At 46.6% G+C, this 17016-nt stretch overlaps 1 protein-coding gene across 1 annotated transcript in view; it reads right to left on the bottom strand.

Moving 5' to 3' along the window:
* Positions 1–14866, bottom strand: part of XDH (xanthine dehydrogenase) — a 63259-nt gene extending 48393 nt beyond the window's left edge. The window contains exons 1-6 of the mRNA XM_079109948.1: positions 14739–14866; positions 8137–8194; positions 5649–5745; positions 4618–4726; positions 1531–1657; positions 528–589 (exon numbers count right to left, since the gene is read on the bottom strand). Coding sequence (XP_078966074.1) covers positions 528–589; positions 1531–1657; positions 4618–4726; positions 5649–5745; positions 8137–8194; positions 14739–14780 — 495 coding nt within the window. The 5' untranslated portion in view covers positions 14781–14866. The remainder of the gene's footprint in view (positions 1–527; positions 590–1530; positions 1658–4617; positions 4727–5648; positions 5746–8136; positions 8195–14738) is intronic.
* Positions 14867–17016: the final 2150 nt, after the last annotated feature.

Here is a 17016-nt window from a genome sequence, read left to right as displayed (position 1 = left end):
ATGCCTTTGGTTATATAATCAATGCCCACACACCCGGCTGTGGTTTCTCACTTGGAGTTAGATGAACACTGCAGGGGTTCAAAAACTGTCTGGAGATCTAATTATCAGCTTCATAAGCCCAGCAGAGTGCCAACTGCAGAAGCAGCCAGGAGAGAGAAGGAGGAGGGGAACAACACGGAGCCAGGTTGTGCTGTTGTTAAATGCCGTGTTAAGCACCCATGCTGAGGCCGAGCCTGCCAGTCTCCAGGAAAAGCTGCCAAGCCCGAAAGCGCTGGAAGAAGCCAGCGCTTGGACAGGGTACCTCTTCTAGGAAGGAGGACTCCAGGACTTCACTGGGAGGAAAGCCTTGTGCTGTGGAGAACAGCAGAATCCACTCCCCACAGCGCCTGTCCCCAGCAGGAAGACCCGCTCCCTGGATATCTCACCTTTCCTCTCATAGACCAGAGCCCTTGGCACCCTCCCAACTGTGATCCCTGAGGGTTGCTGCTTTAAGAGCAGGACTTCTGCTGCTCTGAGGCCCCACTTACCCGGGCGAAGGTCCGGAAACCCTGGAGGATGGGCCTGTAGCCTGTGCAGCGACAGAGGTTCCCTGTGGGCCAAGAGAAAACCTTCAGTGTTGGTTCCAGCCTTGGGTAGGTGAGGGCTGTGGCCTTGCTCCAGCTCAGTCGGATGCTCCATTTACAGCTTTGTCTTTGAGGTTCTGTCTCCTCTGCTTGGTAGGTCCCTGTTCCTCTTCATGTGTCTAACCTCAAAACTTCCATCTTGACTCCCCCCAGGAAGCCTTCCTGGAAAGCCCAGAATGAGTCGGGGGTCCCTGCTGTGCTTCAGGGTGTCTGGTCAGACCTTATCTGTGAGCTTATCAAACTACATTATAAAACCACTTCCTCTTCAGAGTGTAAATCCCTTGAGAGGAGTGACTACATTTTTCGTTCTGTGTCTGTTGCACCTTGTGTAGTGCCTGATGTAGAACAGGACCCAAAATTAATGATTGGAAAAATAATAATTGAAATGCTGAACAGGTAGGGAAACTTCTCTATTCATTTCAGAGGAACAGACACATGGGACAGGCTCCTGGGCCCATTCACAGGAGCCAAACTGGGAAGCCAGCCTCTGCCTGTGGCTGAGTCCTGGCAACCTTCCTCAGATGTGGTCCATGCCCTGAAGAATCCTGATCTGGTGGAAACTGATGGGAGGAAGCCATGTCACCAGACTCTGTGCAGTTCCCCAAGTGAACTTCCATGCCAGCTGCCCAGTGCCAAGGCCACCCCAATGATAGAGAGGAGCAGAAAGACATTTCAGAAAGCAGGGGACCCCAGAAGGTCTCTAAGCCAACTAAGTATTCTCCAAACTGGAGAAACTAACTTTATGGACGATCTTGGCTGCTGCGCTGGGGTGGCCTGAGCCTTCCCTTCAAAGGGTGTTCTGACACTCCTAGCCTATTCCTGGCTGTCACCCTGGCCCTGTGCTGACCGGCCCCCTCAGGGTCCCATCTGCCACTCCACCCCCTTGACTGTGCCTGAAGGCCAGTACCTTGGAAGGCATTCTCAATCTCCTCCATGGTGGGCTCTGGCTCGTTTCGGAGCAACGTGTACATGCTCATGACGATGCCAGGGGTGCAGAACCCGCACTGGGAGCCATGGCTTTTTGCAATTCTCTCCTGAAAGGAACAGATGAACCAGATGCATGGGTTGGCAGAACCCCTCCCCCACCCCCTGCAGTACTCCCCTGAAACAGCGAAGCCATTAGGTCACAGCCCCTCCCCGTGATAGGCACCTGGTCTATAGGATGAGGACCATCCTACTCTTTCCTTCTAAGGATTTAATTAGATAATTCATATAGAACTCTTGACCTGTACCTAGCATAAGGGAGGCAGTCAGTCAATGTTATGATTGGTAGGCAAGCCCGTTGAAGAGCAGAGACTATTCTGGGAAGCAGGCCCAGGAAATAGAAGAACTTACACATGGTGAATGAAAGAGCCGTGCTGTGTTCCTTTGACTACACTACCCTGCGGTCCAGCTCAACTGGCGTTCCTGGAGACCAGAAGAGTGTCTCTTATTCCAAACTAGAGCTGCATTCCTGTGTTCTGAAGTGGAGGCAACACTGAAACTCCAGGGGAGGCCGGAGAATTGGAAAATAAGTCAAAATGAATATACTCTATGCATCGAAAGTCACAGGATTCCCACTCAAAGCAGGAAGATTTTTACTCTAAGGAGTTTTTCCTCATTCACATGGTTGTCTTCTCTATTCTTCTTTTTCTTTTTTGTCTCTCTTGTGTTAAATAAAATTGCCAGGATATTATAACCTTAATACTCTGATTAGTGCTCAAAACTTATTAGTATTAGTGTTGATTAATTCCAATCAATATTAATTGATTTTTATGAAAAAATTAATAGATTTTATGAATCTATCAGGCACCAGGCACAGCAAAGGCACTGGAAACAGAACAGTGAAGAGGAGAGACAAGGAGAGCTCTCAAAGCCCTCGTGCTAACAAGGAAAACACTGACAAAGAAGAAAATTCCAGGTGGAGAGTTTGTACACAGAGCTTGTACAGGAGGACATGATCCAAGCAATGGTGACTGATCACAGTGGTCAGAAAAAGCCACTCTGAAAGGGGGCCCTTTAGGCTGAATTAAATAACACTGTTTGAGTCAGACAAGAGCATATTCCAGGGAGAGAGGGCAGCAGTGAGAAGGCCCTGGGCACAGAACAAGCCTGACATGCTGGATTTGACAAAAGGCCAGCGTGGGTGGACCCGCTGGGACTCCAGAGGTTGGCTGGAAGCAGCTCTTCACATGCCAGGGTTGGGATTGGGATCTTTATCAGGGTGTGATGGGAAGCTATTAGGGATTTTCAGCAGCAAGTGTGTGATCTAATTTATGCATTTGAAGACTCACTCGGGCTCCCGGGTGGGGGATGGGTTGCGGGGAGCAGGATTGGAAATAGGGCATCAGACAAAAGGGGATGGCGGCTGGGCCCAAGTAGCAATAGTGACAACCGAGTGGACGAAGATGTCGTTAGAGGTTTGGAGGGTAGAGGGGACCTCACTTCTGGATGAATTGGATGTGGCGTTTGAGAAAAAGAACTGAAGGTGACTCCTAGATTTTTATCTTGAGCAACTGGGTGGAGAAAGCCTGTGAAGGGAGAAGTTGGGGGGACGCCAGGTTTGGATAAGCTTGAGGTCAGCCATCCATGGAGTGGTGACGAGTAGGCAGCTGGAAGTGAGTCTACCTGAGGGGAGGTCGGAGCTAAAGGTGTAGGCGTGCGTGTCATGTGCCAGGGGCCAAACTCCCTGATAGACAGTGTGAGCCCGGAGAAGCAAAGGGGTCGAGGGCGCAGCCCAGACCCCGCGGCAGCAGAGCCAGAGCAGAGGAGGAGCCAGCACGAGATGCTGACGTAGAGAAGGGAGGAAAAGCAGGAGCGTAGTGTCTTGAAACCAAGAGAAACACATGAGTGGATAAGAAGCGAAATCCAGCTGCCTTGCTCAGTTTGTGCATCAGGAATAAGGTCTACGGGAAAGGCAGGGGTTTAAACTGTTCCCTGTGTTTATTCATTCTTTTCTTCGTTTGTTTCAAAGAAATGACAAGCCCTAATTACTCTTCTCACACCTTCCACAGGTTTGACAAGTTGAGCTATTTCCCCATTTCCTGCCTAAGAAATAAAATGATAGAGGTGAAGCAACACCACCCCACCCTCCCCGGACTTACAGACAGAGCCAGCTCGCTCAGCCGGATGCCCTGGCTCCATGATGTCACTAAAGGTACCATGGAAGGCATGGTCTCCTAAACAACACATCCCCTCAACTGACCAAGGGAGGATTAAGGCCTGGGCTTACCTTTTGGAACCTTTAGTGATTGTAAAATTCCAATGTGTTCCTGCCTCAATTTCCCCAAACCAAACAATGGCCTTTCCTTCCCATAGTGCTCTGCTCCCACTTGTTTCCACTTGACCTAAGAGTGTCCTAATCTTCTCCAGAAACTCCTCAGATTATTGACCACTCTCTCTGAAAGTGTTCCCAATTTTAATCCATTTTCAGGTGGTCTGATTCCACCCGAAGGCAGATGGAAAGCCTTGGTCGGGCACTCACGCATCTCTATTATCTCACCTAGCACTTGATGACCTGCATCCTAATGAGGATGGAGCTTGACAGTACACTTGTATTACCTGAGGTCGGGAAATGAAGGCGCCACTAGAATTGCCACTCCAAGGAATGGAGGGTAGATCAGCCGTAATCAAGGGGCACAGAGAGTTTGGAATCTGGGAGGCCTGAGGGTTTCCTAGGCACACTGGGGAACAAGGTGAGGAAGCACCCCGCCCCTCCTTCTCGCATTCTGGTGCAGCTGGACCACCCTGGTCACCAGATTCAGTTGATCCCTTGGTTCCCTTAGGGTCATGCAATCTTAGGTTCAGTCCAGCCTCAGGAGGGAGCTTTGGGTTTGGGGGCCTGCTCTCCATCTCACAGCACCCAGAGAAGATGAGAAGGTGACCAGGGGCATGACTTCTCCTTTGTTCTGGCTGTGAAATTCCACCTGACCACCCAAAACCAGTCTGCAGTTTGACCTGAGCCTTCCTGAAAAAATGTTTGACCCCAAGAGCACAGCTCCTTCCCTCTGCTTACCTGCACGGGATGCAGCCGCGTCTTGGTGCTTCCTATTCCTTCCACGGTCGTCACAGCAACATGGTGCAAGGAGCAGATGGGGGCCAGGCAGGCATTGGCAGAAAAATGGCTAAAACCCCAGATTAAGGTCATTCCATTGTCCACTTAGGTCATCAGAGCAGAGTGGGGTCTGGGGGACTCCTTGCGGGGGAAGAGAGGGAAACAGGAGACCCGAGCGCCTTGGATAGAGCTTCCTCTAGAGTTTCCTCACCTCCCTTCCTTTAGCCATTACTTGTTCTCATATATATACGATCAACATCCATGACTGACCCCATATGTGTGCTAGCACTCTGCTGAGGGCTTTTGGGATGAAGATGAGTGAGATGGAATCTCCGTCCTTCAAAGCTTGCATTCAACCCAGGAAAATAGAAGAGGGTGTGAAGAGGCGATTTAAAAATCTCAAGGTAATTGCTTCAGGAGGGCTGTGCATGGGGCACTTTGAAATTCACGCAGACAAGAGACACTTAACCCTGTCTTGGGAGGTCAAGGAAGGCTACCTGAAGGGGGTGGTGTTTTGGCCCAGTCCTAAAGAGCCAGGTGGAGAAGTCCTGGAAAAAAGACATTCAAGTCTTGGGAAAAAGCTTATGCCAAGATCAAGAAAGGAGTGGGCCTGGGGCGTGGGGAGCTCACAATTGTCTTGGCCTGAAAGGAGGGCTGGGCATTCCATGAGGAGGAAAACTGGAGGGGAGAGCTGGGGCGCCCCATGGAGGAGACGACTCCATCAGGGGCTGTGGAGCGTTTCCAGAGGAACCTATGGGATGCTACGTGAGCCTGATTTTAGAAAGGTCATTTCAACAGCAATTCAGAGCCTGGTCAACAGTCACAGGCCAGGAAGTTACTTGCTAAGACATCATTGTGCAGCCTCCCTGCCCATGGTCAGAGCTTGCTCAGAAACACAGACCTGTGCACATGCACGCACACACTTGCATACTCACAAGCAGGCGCTGCATCCTGGCCCTCACAGGGACAATCAGGCAGCAGGCAAAGGATACACGATCTTGTTCTGGAAACGATCATACTTGGAGAGCATCACTGTGCAAGCCCCACAGCCCCCTTCTCCACAGCCGAGCTTGGTCCCGCTCAGCCCCACTGTGTGGTCACAAGTTAAGGAACAGGAACTTGGGGAAGGAGACTTCAGGGTTGCTGGGAATGCCTGGGCAGAGCCTCAGGGATCACCTCTTCCATCCCCACACAGGGCTCAGGGCCCTCCACCTGGGAGGCAGCAGAGACGTGGCCTCCTCACTCAGAGGAGACACGATGCAGCCCGGGGACAGAAGAGTGAGATGGCAGGCTCCCATCCAACAGCATCTCCCGGGATGCCTTTAGGGCTGATAAAGTCCCAGGATCCAAAATTAGAGCTAGATCAGAGGCTTTCAAATGCCCAGTCCATGATATGTGCAAATGGAAATTAAAATAAAGTTTTTTTGAGACCAGAGATCAAAATTAGGCCCCACACTTAGATACACTATGGGAAGACAATCTACTACTTTACCTAACTAGAGAACAGCAATTGGGTGGGCACTTTCTCTGAGTCCCAGAGGCCTCCCTACAGGACTCTAACTGCCCACTCCCCTCAGCCCTCTACTGAAGATGGAGGGAACTGAGATTATATTATCACCTGTCACTTCCTTCATTTAAGATACAATGAGCAGCTAACAGTGATGCAGATCATCTACTTGAAAAGCATTTACACTCAGATGATCTTCACAACAATTTGGTTAGCAGGTGGGGTAGGAACTATGATTTTCTCATAGAGTAATAAACAAAATAAAAGTACACTAAGACCCAAGATATAACATGAGCTGTACAAGTGTTCCCTTGCTTGTTAGGGCCCCAAGGGTCATCAGATTTGGGGTGTGCCTCCTTCCCCATGCCACCTCTCCAAGCACACCTGAAGAATGCTTTCTGTGTCCTGAGTTGTTTTTTTTTTTTTTTTTTTTTTTTTTTCACAGTCAAGATAGACGCAGTTATCTGCAGTTCAGACACCCCGCAGGAGTGCACGAAGACAGGGAGGGGAAACTGGTTTTCTAGCAAGGATTCTGACCTTGGGATCTATCTAGAAGCCAGGGTAGAAATCAAGGGTCTTCTCTCTTACTGGAAACTCACACAAAGTGAACTTCAGCACCGACGACAATCAGAGCAAGGACTTTACTTGCCAACTTTCAGTTTTGGATTTCACTTGCACTTTGACCTTTCCAAATGTTCACTGCTATTCAGGAATTTCTGAAGCTTATGGGCCTTCAAAATGAAAATTGAAACTAGTAGAAAACTGAAACTGATCTCGGCACCTGGGACCTGGGAGGCCTCCTCCCAGACCTCCCAGGCAGATGGGCTGGAAATGGAGCTCTGCGCAGTTCCCTGATCTGACCCACTGCATCCTCTGCTGCAAAAGCCACCAGGTTCATCTACTGTGAGTGTCCAGTCACCAAAGCCAAGCACTCTGCTGTCTAATGAGAGACCAGTGAGCCACAGTCTAGGCCAGGGGTTCCAGAGTCACTTCTGAGAGTTTTGAACAAGTCGTTGTTGTCCTCAAACATATCACTGCAAAAAGCCACCAGACACCCCTTTGGGAGGAGGGGTTCCTTAACATGTCAGGACAACAGACCCCTGGAGAGTTTTTGGTATGGATGAGAAGTCAACAGCCTCTGCCACCTTTGCCCAGAATACACTAGTAAGGCAGGTCACCCAGGCCTCGCTCCCTCCCCTGTTGAAGGGGAGGGGTACTCTTCCATGGGATTGCTCTGGAGATTAAGTGAGATCAACTGTGCAAACCACCTTGGACTCTGCCTGTGCATAGTAAGTACTCACTAAATGTAAGCACCCATTATTATTTTTGGTAGTTTTGATCCAGGGTCTCAGGATACTTAAATACTCTGTAAGAACAAAAAGTAGGGAGGATCTTACAGGAGTCCTCCCCACACTGAGTGCAGAGCAGCACCCCAAGTCTCCCCTAAGGAGTTCCCTGCCCTTGATGCCTCCCAGGGTCTGCCACTACTACGGTTTCCATCCCAGGCCTCCTCGCCCCTCCCCGTGTCTTTCTCCACCCAGACAGAGCTGGAAAAGTTCTACAGAAAGTTCACTTATGTATCAAGCAAATGTCAGCTGAGGAAAGACCCACTCCACCCACGGGGAAGTAACCTTGAAGCGCACCAGGACTAGAGAAGGTCTTTTTCAGACACAGCATCAAACATTGGAAGTACTCAACTCTTAGCTGGAAGAGCTCTCAAAGGAGATCGCTAACAATCCTCTTATTCAGGAACAAAGAGCTTCAGATGCAGGGAGCTCAATGGCTGCACAAAGTCACACAGTACTGAGTGATACCACTGCAGCTAAACACAAGTGTGCAGACTGCTGATCCAGTGCTCTTTCCTCCACACCTCACGGCTGCCCTACTCGTCACTAGGAAATGACATAACCCCAGAAAGTGAGACCCCATCCCCCCATCCCTGTTCCCTCACCCCCACTTCAATGTCAGGATACGCTTTCTTCTCAGGTAGACCAAAAGGGTGGTTTCCGGATCTGCATTTTTCTCTACCACCTAACGAAAAATGAAAGAAAAATGCATTATGAGTGTACTTGACCATCCTTCTGCAATTGATTTCTCCCTTCAAGGTCTCATCCAAGAATTGGTAGAATTAGCGGAGATATGCTAAATAGATAATGAAAACCAATGTAGTTTTCTTGGCAATTCCATAAGAATGAACAGAGGAACTACAAGCCAGAATCCATACATGCTCACAACCTTAATTCCTAAAATTTTATCATAGTGCTCAGCTCAGCCCCTGCCGTCCTGGGCTGACCAGGGCAAACCTCCTCCAAGGCAAGCACATCATCTCCTCTCTCCTTCTGGATCACACCTGTGAATGCCAGGGACAGCTGAGAGGGTACAGATGTGATGCAGACTCTGGTTTTGTGTCCGAGTGTACACCACCCGGTGTGTGGCTGGAGAAAGCCGACATGTGGCCCGTGCTCATCACAGAATTGTGGATGTAATGGGGATTCACAGCAAGTAGCATAAACGTATGTTGGAAACAGAGGAGAAATCTCAAGTCAAAGACCCATCAGTATGCTCAATAAGGTAGAAAAAAGGTCTCTTTATAGAGTGAGAGGCTCATCCCCAGCGTGAGTTGTCAAAGGAAGTCTATGAAGACCTACTTCAGTACTCCTCATGTGTCACCAGGATTGTTCTGGGTTATTGAGATGACTGAGGGAGAAAATTTGTGATAAGGGCTTCTTTAGAGAGAACTATACTGGGTCATGCAGTTTCCTAAAGTGAAAGGAAAGAAGGTATCTGACTCACACCTCAAACTCAGGACATTTCTTTCACTACACGTGAAGCCATGATGCCACCTTTGCAGTACAGGGGATATGGTAGTCTGGCACATCGAAAGAGCTCTAGACCGACTTAACATAAAATGAGAAACGAGCGAGGATGCACTTGAACTCCTCGTTAAGCTCAAACTGAGATCGGTGCACACTCCTAGAGTGGCCGAGCCCAGGATGTGGGTAGCCATGAACTGAATCCTGGCCATCCATGAGGTAGAACCAGCTTAGAGATTACTGAAAATTATTCTCAAAAAAGACTGCCAGAAATGGATGAAATCGGAGAATATCATGCTAAGTGAGATAAGCCAATCTCAAAAAACTAAAGGACAAATGATCTCACTGATAAGCGGATGAGGACATATAAGGGGGGGTGGGAGGGGTTAGCGTTAGGGTTAGGGTTAGGTTTAGGGTTAGGGATAAGGAGGGTGGTAAGAATGGAGGAAGGAAGGACTGTATAGAGGGAAAAGAGGGGTGGGAGGGGTGGGGGGAAGGGAAAAAATAACAGAATGAATCAAACAACATTACCCTATGTAAATTTATGATTACACAAATGGTATGCCTTGACTCCATGTACAAATAGAGAAACAACATGTATCCCATTTGTTTACAATAATAAAAAAAGAAAAAGAAAAAAAATAAAATAAAACTATCTTAGCTTCAAAATAAATAAATAAATAAGTAGCAGTATGTATGACTAAAAAAAAAGAAAGAAAGAAAGACTGCCAGAGGGCTGGGGTTGTGGCTCCATGCTAGAGCACTTGCCTGGCATCTGTGAGGCACAGGGTTTGATCCTCAGCACCACATTACAAAAATGAATATACAAAATAAAGGTATTGTGTCCATCTACAGCTAAAAATATATTAAAAATAAAAATAAAAAGACTGCCGAATGCAGGTGAGGAGCCCTCTGATAGGGAATCTGTGTGGAGTGGATCTCCTACCCTGGAGGCTGAGGGAGAGCGACCAGCCAGAGAAAAGCACACCACTCTTGGCATGAGACATACAAACAAATGCTCCCGGAAGAACCCTGAAAGTCATTGCAGGAGGAGGGCAAGCGTCAGCTCCAAACAGCTGGCAGGGCCAGAAGCCGTCCTACAACGGTACCAACTGAATGAATGAGCGCTTTCTTGTTACCCTCCCCATGCCATCCTGAGTTGAGGCTGCATTTGGCAACTTAGATATTGTGGCTCTTTTTATTGACTTCAACTAATCAAAATGTTTATAAAACTGCCAAGAGTCTGCCCTTTGAATAAAGCTTAAAGGAAAGTGGGAGATAAAGTTAATTGCCTCATATGATTATACCCCTTGAGCCCAGTTGGTTCAATATCCTGACTACAAAGTTCACACAAGGAGCCACTTTTATTCTCTTGGAGGAAAAATCATAAATGCAAATAATAATGATCTCATCGCCTTTCCCCCCCACCCCACACAGCAGTAAGAGCCTCTTAGGTTGCTATTTCCCTCCATGTTATTTCTTTCTCTTGTCGTGCACTAAAGCTCTATCTCCCACCTCCCATTTCAGCATTTTTGTCCTCTTACACGTGTGTCTTGACTTCACAAGAGACCCCAAACACTTGCCTGGTTAGGGCTTCCCACATCACCCCAGCTACAGGTGGTCCACCCTCCATTGAATTCGTACAGAGAATGGCCAGGCTACTCTCACAGCGTGCAGGATTTCCCACCGGGTGCTCCAGGGAACACTCTCTCAACAGGGTGCTGATGGGTATTCCCAGGAAAAAACATTTGGTGAGGAAATGGATTTATGAAAAGTTGGGCTGAGTAGATTGTTCTGGGAAAACTCAAGCATCAAGAGAAATAATAGTTATAATGAATTATAGCCCATTAAATAAAATTAAGTCCATGAATCCAAATGAATAATTAATAAACATACAAATGGAAGAGAAGGGAAAGCTATTTCTGACAGAAGAATATTAATTAATCAATGATTAGCTATCTCGTAATCAGCACGACAATTAATCCAGTTAATCATTAGTGGATGCTAAAACTGGTGGATTAAAGTTTGATGAACAAGATATTTATATAATCTCAAAGTACCTGTTTATGGATGATTAATTATAAAGGTAAAAAGAGTTACTTCCAGGGAAGGAACCTGGTGGACCCCACATTCACGAAGAGATCATAGTTCATGTCGTAATAATGGGAAACCCTGACATCACGATCTCCCTTAGAGAAGGCACTGAGAAAGATACAATCCTTGGGTGGAATTCCTGCCCCAAAAGCTGACTCAGAATCTAATTACAAGAAAGCATGAGACAAACTCAACCCTAGGAACACTGGAACAAATAACTGGCTTATTCCCTTCAGAAACGTAATGTCATGAATGACAAAGGAAAACAGGTGCTGTTTTCAGTTAAAGGACACTGGAGAACCAGGACAACTAACCACAAGGCATGGCCCTGGATTCTGGAATGGGAGCAGAGAGTGGGAAAGAATGATGTTATTGGGAGAATTATAATTTTGCAAAAGATCCATAGATAACAGTATTGTATCAAAGATAATTTCCCTGAATTATATAAATGAACTCTCACTTTCTAGGAACGTTCTTATTCTTAGGGATTTGAAGTAAAGGGACATGATGTACAAACCTTACTCTCAAATAATTCAGAAAAAATGTATACTTTACATAAAATTATGTGCATACTTATACACATCCGTACATCTCTGCATATGTGCGTGTTTGTAGGATAAAGCAAATATGGCCAAAGGTGAGCAGCTTTTGAGGAAAGGGTACTTAATATTTCTTTGTAGTCTTCTTGCAACTTTTCTGTAAATTTAAAATAATTTTAAAATATCAGATTTAAAAATAGATTTCTTTAATTCAGGATTTCTCAGGGCTTTTAATATCCGTCCATTCATTCCACCCACATTAATTGGGCATTTACTATGTACCAAGTACTATGCTAAGAGCTTTGAGAGTATCCAAGAATAATATTTCATGGAACCAGTTTCCTGTAAAATAAATTTGGAACACATACTTCCCTCGTCCGTGGTTTCTCAAATGGCAAGTGACTGGTCTCAGAGGTGGTATTCTTCCAGTAACTTGTCCTGTGCTCAGGCCTTGGAAGGAGCTTGATAAATGTTGGCCATATGAGGGAGCCAGTGAGTGAGAGCCCAGGGGAAGCTCTTTCTAGCCCACCTATGTATGGTTCCTGTGGAGTCCCTCCTGGATAACTTCAACTGCACCCTACCTGCCAAATCCTCCTGGACTTAAGTGTCACCATCTCCGCTAAACAGAGTGACTACTCAGCAACCGCTCAAAAGGACTATAGTTGCAATAATAAAATTCTTAGGGACTCTTTTCCTCTGATTCTGACTCTGACTCTAGACCAGAAGATCTGAGAGCTGTAATCACCCAGGCCTGTCCCATCCCAGAAGGTCCCGCAGATGTTTGATGTTTTAACATCTAGCACCCTCTCTAGACCCCAGCTAGGGGAGACAGAGTCCTGGACAGAACAAGCAGTGTAAGACGCTCACATTTAAAAACGAGTCACCAAGCCAGGCGTGATAGTGCACGCCTGTAATTCCAGCAACTGGGGAGGCTGAGGCAGGAGGACCATAAGTTCAAAGTGAGCCTCATCAACTTAGCAAGGCCCTAAGCAACTTAGCAAGATCCTGTCTCAAAATGAAAAATAAATAGGGCTGGGGATGTGGCTCAGAGGTTAAGTGCCCTGGGGCTCAATCCCCAGTACCAGAATAAACAAACAAACAAAAAACAAGTCACCTAGTTTTGACAGCTTCTTTGGTAACTACTAACTACTATGAACAGTATCCTATAACAAAAGGTCTGAAACACCCCAAGAATAGAAGCAGAACAAGCTCACTCATAGCTGCCTTTATTTGCCCAGAGTTCCCTCACCGGGCCTTGTTTTTACAGCACTGCCTTTATGTCATTACTCTGCACTGCCTCTCCATCTTTCTAGTAGTTTCTCAAGAGGCCCCATCTTCATAAATTACAGACATGAGCATTCATCACAGAATCTGGCAGTAGTAGACACTTCCAGAGACATAGTAGGGTATGATATAATGATGCCTTCTAAAACTTTAAGATTACTTTCCTAAACTGAAAATAAAGTTCAAGGGAAAACATTTTTTACCAGGTTGGTTTACCTTGAAATATTCCCATCTAGACGCAGAGCATAACAGCAAGCCATCCCTGAAGAAGACCAGGACCTTATGCTATCACACATAAATTGATGGCTTACTAAATAATAAGACCTTAGAGTAAGGCATAGTTTTGGAAGTCCCTGGATCCCACTACTCAATCTCTGTAAAAATCACTGGTAAGGGGCTGGTGTTGTAGCTCAGTGATAGAACACTTGCCTAGTATGTGTGAAGCACTGAGTTCGTTCCTCAGCACCACAAATAAATAATCAAAATAAAGGTATTGTGCCCATCTACAACTAAAGATATTTTTTAAAATCACTTACAAAATTCCGGAGAAGATGTCTTTGGATAAGAACATCTCTAGGAAGCCAATTCGAACGATTGTTTCTTATGTCTCTATGCTATAATTGCTGAAGGCAAAAAAGTTTAAGAAGTTGGATGCAAAAGGCTTACTACCAGAGCTTGGGAGCTTTGCCCTACCTTTTGGTTTGGCACAAGGTGCCAGCCCTGAAAAGTAAGCATCTCAGAGACAATGCCAGCACCCCCATGGGCACACTGGATAATAGTCTTTGCAGCTCTGACATTAAATCGACTGATGCCATTCTCTCACTAGTCGCCAAATGCATCCGGACAGTGTAAGTCCTGGGAATCCTGGGAAGCACATTCTCGTTCTTCAGAACTACCTCAAAAGTTGCTCAGCTTCTCAACTCAATGAAATAGTGTCAATACAGCAAGACCAATAAAATTGCCCTTCTTCGAGGACCCCTTGGGCACATTCATGATTCACACTACATGGCCATTTACAAAGCACAACTGCGGCTACTCTTTTGTGACCTTTTCCATTCTCCAGTGTGGAGCTGGAACACTACAGGGGGGCAAACAAGCTGGAAAGACATCACGGCTTCTCTCCCTCTCTCCCTGCCCCTGCATTAAAGTGCAGAGATTCTCACCGCTGTAGTGCCCCAGGACTTGACCCATGCCCCCTTTCTTAGGCCCCAGTGCACTAGTGAAGTTAATCTAAGCAGGTAAGAGTTTTGCAATACTTATTGGGAAAATCCGGGAAGAAGGAGTGTCCTTTACGAAAAAAATCATGACTTGCCACAAGGTGTCAGTATGTGTCCCCACACTGTCAATCAGAACCAGCTGTTACATATATATACATACATACATATATATATGCATATATATATCAGAATCAAAGACTGTGCACATTATATATTCTGATATTAGCACAAAAACATATTCCCATTTCTTCTCTCAGTAAAGAAAGCCACAAAATCATTAAGATATATCTGGATCATAATCCAGAAATATAGGTGTGGTAGGTCACTTCTGGACTCACCCAGAACTTTGTCCCTTTCCTGGCTTTGCCAGTGTGTCTACTACTGCAGAGTAAGTAGCTGGCACTCAGACCTCTCCCCTTCACCCACTCCTTTGTGCCTCAAGTGTCTGGCCTGTGACCTAGCACTGAGAAGGCTTCGTGCCTCGATGTCACCCAAGCACAGCAACTCCTTTAAAGAGAGGAGAACGAGAAGGACCAGGCTAGAGAGAAGCAGAACATGCCTCTTCCGGAGGACACGTGTCCCCTCCCAAGGAGCAGGGACTCCAAACCTAAGGTCAACTCCTGCTTACCTTTCTGCCATTCACAAAGAAAACCAACTCATCTGCTGTCATCGTCACAGGTGGAGTCCCTGAACTCCAGGTACCTCACTCCTAAGAGACACTGGCAGTTATCACTGCTCTGCAGTGGGAGAGATACGCCTCCCAATAAAATGAAACCAAGTTGGCCAATGGGAGAGAACCAGCTCGCAGCTTCAGGGCACGGATAGTTCTTGGCAAAAGCCACTAGTTTACATAATCCAGGAAAATGCAAACAATCCTACACACAAATCACACTCTTCTATACCTGTGTAGAAGAGAACAGAGGAACATGCTTCCAGAGAGTGGTTGGCCTGTGTCTTGGTGCCAGGTGACCGTGGGCTTTGAGCACTGCCCTTGTGTCTTGCTGCAAGCAAGCACACCGTGGAGCTGATTCACCCGCTCCACGTCCACCTTTGTCACTTCACCCTTCAGGTTTACAGCAACAAAGATGTGGTGCTGCCTAGCAAGCACAGTCTCTCATGAACCAGGGGAGTGTACAGGTCACAGACACGGAGCCCAGGGAGCCAGACTCAAAGCCCAGCATTGGACTTCAAATATCTCCTAGCTCCTCCAGAACCCAGTCGTCACCCGGTAAAGGGGCAGGAGAACAACACAGAGAGCAGAAGGCTGAGGGACAATGCTACTTCAGAAGCACCTTGCAAATTTGCAAAGAAATGAAATATTTAACACTGTTGCAGAGGTGTTCCCAAACCACAGCAAACAATCCTGGCAGCAAATCATTTTTGAGGATTTTCTTTTATTTTTGAATTTTGTCTCAAGAAAGTGCTCTTGACAAGCTGTCAGAACCACTCATTAAAATGTTGCAAAATACCAAGTAAATTAAAATGCACATACCACATAGGCATAGATCACATTAATGGAGCTGAAAACCTTCCTCCATCCAGTACCATAATCTCCTGGTATAAACGTACGTGGGTGCTGTCCACCCAAGCAGCACCAATGGGCTCTCTGTAGTCCAGCACCCGCCTGCTGCCCCTCCCCCACACCAGCTTCCATTCTGATCTTAGTCCTCTAACAACATGCACAGCCACTCAGCCAGGCTTCCTGAGGGGAATGTCCCCTACACCCTTGACAGGCTAGATGGAGGGAAGAAAGGAACACCAGACAGATGTGCTTGGTACAGCAACAGCTCAGAGACACTGAAAACTGCCCAGGGTCAGCAACCCACCCCCCTCCTAGCCCAGGTGTTATTCAACCAGGAGAGGAAATTTTACTCATATCATCACCAAACATCCCATCTTGCCCTAGACTATCCCAGTTTTAACCCCTGGCAAATCCCTCAGTCCAGAGCACACTGGAATGCCTGGTCAGTATAAAACAGTGGTTGTTAACCAGGGTGGTTTTCCACCTGAGGAGTCATTTGGCAACGTATGAGATATGTCTCGACGTCAGGACTGGGGAGAGAGAGTTGCTGCTGCATAGAGGACAGAAGCCAGGAGTATCACTGAACATCCTGCAAAGAACAGAGCAGCCTCCCACAGCAAAGAATTATCCAGCCTAAAATGTCAATCAAGCCAAGGTTCAGCAAGCCTGCTCTAAAAGGAAGGAGAAGAAGGTGGGGAGAGGGGTCAGAACTGGGCCTGGGGCATATTCTGCAGTGAGTCAGTTCTCCCTCACCCTCACACCTCTGTGATCCACCCAGCTTCACAAACCTGCCCCTTCTGCTTAGGCAGTCCTTAATCAAAGTCTCAAGAAACCGGAGGTTAAGGTAAAGGGCTGAGGAGAGAGCCCAGGCTTTGGAGTTCGGTAAATGGGCTCAAACTGTACCTCCACCACCTCTGTGCAACCTTTGCCGACATCTCTCTTTGGCCTGCATGTTATCATTTATAATATGGGGTTTCTATACCTAATTCGTAAGAACCAGCTCCTCTGAAAATTAAATGAGACCTAGGTTAAATTTGTCCCTCACAAAAGATGCTCCATATAACATCCTGGTTTGCTTCTCTCCACTCAGCCCATTTCCACCCCTTCTCTTATTTGGAGGCAAAATTCCTCTCTGCTTCAATGGAGCAATGAAAAGAAAAGTGAAATTGTCATTCAGAAAGTCTGCTTCTGTGTTTACGAGTTGGAACCCCAGATACTGAATTCTGACAAAAACTTTGAAAACCTTAATTAGTTCTTACTCAGCAAAATATTTGCAACTGTTTTCTTTCTCTGTGACTTTTTTCTTTAATTTGACAAATAAAAAAGTGTATGTATTGATTATGAACATGTTTTGAAATATGCACGCATTGTGGAATGCTCGAAT

This window comes from Sciurus vulgaris, assembly GCF_902686455.1.
Source record: "Sciurus vulgaris genome assembly, chromosome: 14".
NCBI lineage: Eukaryota > Metazoa > Chordata > Mammalia > Rodentia > Sciuridae > Sciurus > Sciurus vulgaris.
This window is presented reverse-complemented; position numbering and strand designations above follow the sequence as displayed.